This window comes from Crocuta crocuta, unplaced genomic scaffold (genome assembly GCF_008692635.1).
Source record: "Crocuta crocuta isolate KB4526 unplaced genomic scaffold, BGI_CrCroc_1.0 scaffold949, whole genome shotgun sequence".
In the NCBI taxonomy this organism is placed as follows: Eukaryota; Metazoa; Chordata; class Mammalia; order Carnivora; family Hyaenidae; genus Crocuta; species Crocuta crocuta.
Window position 1 is genome coordinate 344,359 of NW_027531290.1, and position 5,904 is coordinate 350,262.

The window sequence follows — 5,904 nt, forward strand, 5'->3', positions numbered from 1 at the left end:
TGACCACATGCTATCTATTGTTCTACTTTTCATATGTTTTAAAGGTTTAGAAACAGCTATTAGTACCAGATACATTTCTAGATTTCCCACAGCCATGTAAAAATTGAGATTTGAATTAATTGTCTTTATACCAGGAAAACAGTGTCTCATAAAAAGAACACTAGGTTAGGTATCAGAAAAACTAGGTTTTCACTATGTCAGTGATTTATTATGTGACATCAACAAAGTCACTTACCTTACCCCTTATTGGCAAATGTCTCATTTTTACTAAGGCAATTTTTTCACTTGAACCAACCACATATTCTTGGTTACAGAAAGAATTTACAAATTGATAGATATAATATAATAAATGTTGTGAGTTCATTTCTTTTTGCCAGTTTTTACTGTATTTTTCGAGTAAGTCCCAACATCAATATCATTAAAATTTCTCACCCTTCTATAATAAAGAGTAATGAGATAATGGATTAATTGTACCAAACTACTAGGTAAAATAACTTGTTTATCCAGCAAGACATGATTGATGCCTACTAAATCCTTAAGATTTTAACAAGGAATCATATGAAATTTCCCTAAATAAACATATATCTAAGGAAACACTGAACAAAGTCTGTGTATTATCTGCACATCCTCTAAGTAATTAAGCTTAATGCATCAGTAGGGAATTTAGAATACAAAGAAATACAGGTTTAGTATAAAAATGTTATGAGCCAAAGACAACACTTAAACTTGTTGAATGATATAATCTACAATTCTAAAAAGTAGAAAGACAAAAAATTCATATCCATATCTGAAAGGAATCATTTAATATATTAATTTTAGTGCTCCAAAAATATTTAGAATGATGCCACGATGTCAAAACTTTGGTTTTAATACTAATTAGGAAAAGCAGCAATTCAATTGCATTTGAATATTGACCACAGGTTAGATAACATCAGTTTATCAATTTTAAATTTCCTGAATTTGATAACTGAACTGTGATTATAGAACACAATGTTCTTGTTCTTAGGAAATTACACATTGAAATATTACTGATGTGTTTTGAGATAAAAGTATGTGTGGTGTNCTGTGGATCCACAGGGAGAGGCTGCATCCTGAATGGATAACTCTTTTTAACAGAATAATCCTGAAGCAGAAGAACTAAGCCAACCCGCAGACTTTTATACCACTCGGGACATAGGGCATTCCACATGATCACTGACACCGTGCCTGAACTGTCAGCAACTTCCAAAAAGGTCTAGAAAAAGAGTTAAAAAGCACATGCATATTTGTTACTTCTATCTACAGGGCATTCTAATGAATGAGAATGAGAAAGCAAAGCTACACGGGAATGACTGAATAAGTGATTACATGGTAAAATCTGTAACTATGCAAAGTTATGAATGAAGGATTTTTAGTGATAGAAAATACTTAAGGAAATGTTAAATAATACAAAACTGTGTATACATATGATTTTCATTTTGTCAGATAATTTATCACATAGTCATGCAATATATGATATGCATACATATACACATAGATGTGATCTATACTACACATATCAAAGATATGTGCATATGTATGATATGTATATATGTGTGTAAACATATGATATATTCATACAAAAACGGGGATGAAACACACTTTAATATTAACAGTGATGCTCTCTGGTAGAATTTGGGGTGAATTTTTCAGATTCATATAGCTTTCTTCTGAAAAAATTTTTTTTAATGTTTTATTTATTTCTGAGAGAGAGAGAGGCAGCGTGAGCAGGGGAGGGTCAGAGAGAGAGGGAGACACAGACTCTGAAACAGGCTCCAGGCTCTGAACTGGCAGTCAGCACAGAGCCCGATGCAGGGCTCGAACTCACGTACCGTGAGATCACGACCTGAGCCGAAGTCAGACGCTAAACTGACTGAGCCACCCAGGCGCCCCATGATTTATATAGCTTTCTACATTTCCAAATTGCCTCCAAGTATGTATAACTTTTATAATGAAAGCTTAATAAAACACCTAAAATAATTCTTAACAACATGTGAAAATACAGTAAAATGTCAGGTAAAAAAACAAACAGGACAGAAATCAATGAAGTAGTTCTCATTGGCATTATAGGTCACAGAGAGGCAAGATAACAGGAAAGTATCATCTAGATTTGACAATTAAAAGGTTTCTAGTGAGAGCCCAGCTGAAGAAAAACGCCAAACCAATGTGTTTAGAAGCAAACAGGAGGCAAGGAAGTGAAAACATCTAGTGGAGACAACTCCTTCAAGGAGCCTACCAGAAGAAAAGGAGAGAGGGAATAGAGGAGTCCTGAGGTCAAAGGGGATTTTTTTTTTTTTCTTTTTTAAAATGAAAGGCCAGAGTATGTCTATATGCTGGTGTAGAAAGCATAGTAGAGAAGAAAAGGTTGAAGATACAGAAAAGAGTATGAAGGAGACCAGCTGAATCAGGGAACTATAAAAAGGTGCCAATACAGAAAGAATTTCTTTTTGTACAAGAAATTACATCAAAAATACTCTGAAAATTGTAAATTATTAAATTACACTTATAAAATATAATTTGAACATTAATTATCCTAATATGGAGTTGGGTCTGTAAGTTATAACCTATAACTGTTACATTAACATGTCATATATTATCATTATGTATACCTGGTATGGCTCAATCATCTTTTTATCAGGTTTTCCATAGTATCGCAGTTTGGATTTATGCAAGATTCTCACAAGCAATGCAGGAAAATTTCTTCTGTTAGACCAGGTCATCTCAAGGTGAGAAAGGGAAATTATTTTGGTATCTAGAATAAAAAAAAATAGAATAGAAAAAAATTCTACTTAATGTCATGGTAATTTAAAAATTCTGTTTTAATGGTTAAAAATGGTAGCTACATCATCCCCAAAGCAACTCCTTCTCACCAGCTAAGCCAGTCTACATACTTCTCACATATAGAACTTAACATTACACATTATCCTTAATAATAATAGCTTATATATATGCGCCTTACTATATGCCTCGAACAAAGGTAAATATCTATATTAACTAACATAGTGTTCTATCTCAAATGCCCTCCACCTTGTCAAACTGGGTAATTACTTCCTGAAAGACTTGAATCTAAACTCATCCCCCCTAGGTGGGGGGAATGGGTGAAATAAAGGGGATTAAGAGAACATAAATCCTGATGAGCACTGAGAAATACATGGAATAGTTAAGTCATCATATTGTACACCTGAAATCAATATAACACCATATGTTAATTATACCTCAATAAACTCATCTCCCTTAAGAAACTTTGTGGGGAAAACTCAATACCATGGAATGTCTTCCCACTACTAAGCACTTACATATTTAATTTATACAATTGTTTAATGACATATTTATGTATTGCCCTCATCGTAGTTGAATATGTGTAAGTTCTATAATTCCCAAACTTGCCAGACGTAGTCCTGCATCAGGGCCTTTGCACTTGCTGTTCTATCTGGAATGTCTTCTTAGATACCAGAGTGACTTCCCTCCTCCTCTCCTTCAGGTTTTGCTCAAAGGTCACTTTCTCAGTGAGGTTACCCCTTACTACCCTACTGTAAACTGATCCCTTTACTTATCCCTCATCCCATCTTATTTTTCTACATAGCACTTATTATCTTCTCATATGCCATACAATTTACTTTGAAAGTTTAATCTCCACACCTGCTGGCAAGTACAAAAACTGCATAAAAGCTATTCACCATCTTTAAAGATTAACTTGTAGTTTTTATTTTATTCTTCCTTGGGTTAAGAGAGGGTCCATTTACATTTCTCTCTACAATTTTGCTCCCTCACAGGTCAGCCCCATTTTTTAAAACCTGAATTTGTATTTGCTCAATATTTTATTTCACAAGATACCGCGCACTTCCGTTTTTATTTACACAATGTATTGCCTACTCAACATTTTGGCATGAAACCATACTTGTAATTTCTTTTTAAAAGAATTTAAATGGAATGTTGTAGTTATACCTGTATCATAAAAAATACTATTTTTAGAGTTAGGACATCTTGTATAATTTTCCTTCTAGATTCTTCCAATATATGAATAGCCTAGAATCATAGGTCCTAAAATTTGAACTGACATTATTAAGTGATTTCCTTTTTAATTAGATCAGACAAATTGTGGATCAGATTTGAATTATCTGGAATGTATGTGGAACACTCTTGATCAATGAAGGCACATACAACTTCACCAACTAGAATAAATTCAAGAGTTACATGCTTTTGTAAAGCCAGAGTTCTAAGAGCCACTTCTGCTATAATTGGGTCCAGAGAGTTAGCTGTGATCAGACATCTGCCTGGTTAATGTTTTCCCAGTTTGGATTTTTAACTCACAAACTCCATAGAATATACGTATCTCTCAAACCAAAAAAGAAATTACTGGCTATACACAGACAATGAAGAATCTGTATAAATTCACAGAAATGTGTTCATTACAAAAAGAATGAAAATAGATACCCAATATAAAATGTTAGATAGTAAGCAACAGAACAGTGATTCTCAAACTCTCTGGTCTCAGGAGCCTTTTACATTCTTAAAAATTACTGTATTATTTTGTCTTCCAGAGGAGACGTAAGGAGAATTATTGTCATTTCCAAGGTAAAACGCCAGTAAATGATGAAGCCAAGTCATAAGCTTAAGACAGTCTTATTTCAGAGCTAATTAAAAAAAAAATAATACAGTTGACCCTTGAACAACCATTTTGTTTACTTNTTATGACTTGGCTTCATCATTTACTGGTGTTTTACCTTGGAAATGACAATAATTCTCCTTACATCTCATCTGGAAGACAAAACAATACAGTTGACCCTTGAATAACCATGTGGTTCACTTAAATGCAGATTTTTTTCAATAAATATGCATACAGCACTGTAAAAAGAAACTGTAGCCTTCAAAAAACTTTTATTTACGTATCTATCAACATTTGCCATATTACAAAGCAAAACTAAGAAATAAAAAATATTCATGACTCCTTTATATATATACACATACATATATCACACATATGTATATATATCATTTACATATGACTATTTTCCAAAACAGAAAATGTAGTGAGAAGAGTGGCATTGGTTTCCATTTTTGTAAATCTTTTTATTTTTAAAATTTTTTAAATGTTTGTTTATTTTTGAGAGAGACAGAGTGCAAGTGGGAGAAGGGAAGAGGGAGAAAGGAAGACATAGAATCTGAAGCAGGCTCCAGGCTCTGAGCTCTCAGCACAGAGCCTGATGCAGGGTCTGAACTCATGGACCGGGAGATCATGACCTCAGCCAAAGTCAGACACTTAACTGACTGAGCCACCCAGGCATCCCTGTAAATCGTTTTAGTGCTTAGCTTAATAGAAGACAGCTGGATACTCCTATTCTTTGGCATTCAGTCTGTTTCAATGTCACATGTCGTGTAGCCTCTGGAAGGTTCCACTGTATACTTTCAGAAAACTAGAATGAGAAAAGGCAAATGCATATTATGAAAACAGTTTTGATGTTGTGAATCCCTTGAAAAGGTCTTAGGGGACACTTCTAGGGGTCCTTAAACCATACAATAAAAATCACTGTAAAGGAATGCCAAAAGGAGTAAAGAGCTGAAAATAAGTTATTAGTAAAAAGTAGAACTGTTAAATCCGATTCCTTGGAAAAGTAAATGAAAAGGTAGATCTCTGACAAGTACAATCATGATGACAGAAAAAAATATGTTTGAAATGTGATCAACTATAAACCTAGAGAAAAACTATTGTCATATATGATTATATATCACTAAACTTGAAAATATCAGTGAAATAGATAATCTTCTAGGAAAATCTGAATTATGAATATTGCTTCAAGAAGCAGAAGAAAACTGGAATACGTCAATAACCATGGAAGAAAATGAAAAAGTTCACAAATAACGACCTCCAAAAATGGCACCGGGTTC

General features: G+C 33.6%; 1 protein-coding gene across 1 annotated transcript in view; it reads right to left on the minus strand.

Moving 5' to 3' along the window:
• RADX (RPA1 related single stranded DNA binding protein, X-linked) overlaps positions 1-5,904 on the minus strand; it is a 59,710-nt gene that overhangs the window by 48,125 nt on the left and 5,681 nt on the right. The window contains exons 2-3 of the mRNA XM_077771488.1: positions 2,628-2,770; positions 1,060-1,234 (exon numbers count right to left, since the gene is read on the minus strand). Coding sequence (XP_077627614.1) covers positions 1,060-1,234; positions 2,628-2,770 — 318 coding nt within the window. The remainder of the gene's footprint in view (positions 1-1,059; positions 1,235-2,627; positions 2,771-5,904) is intronic.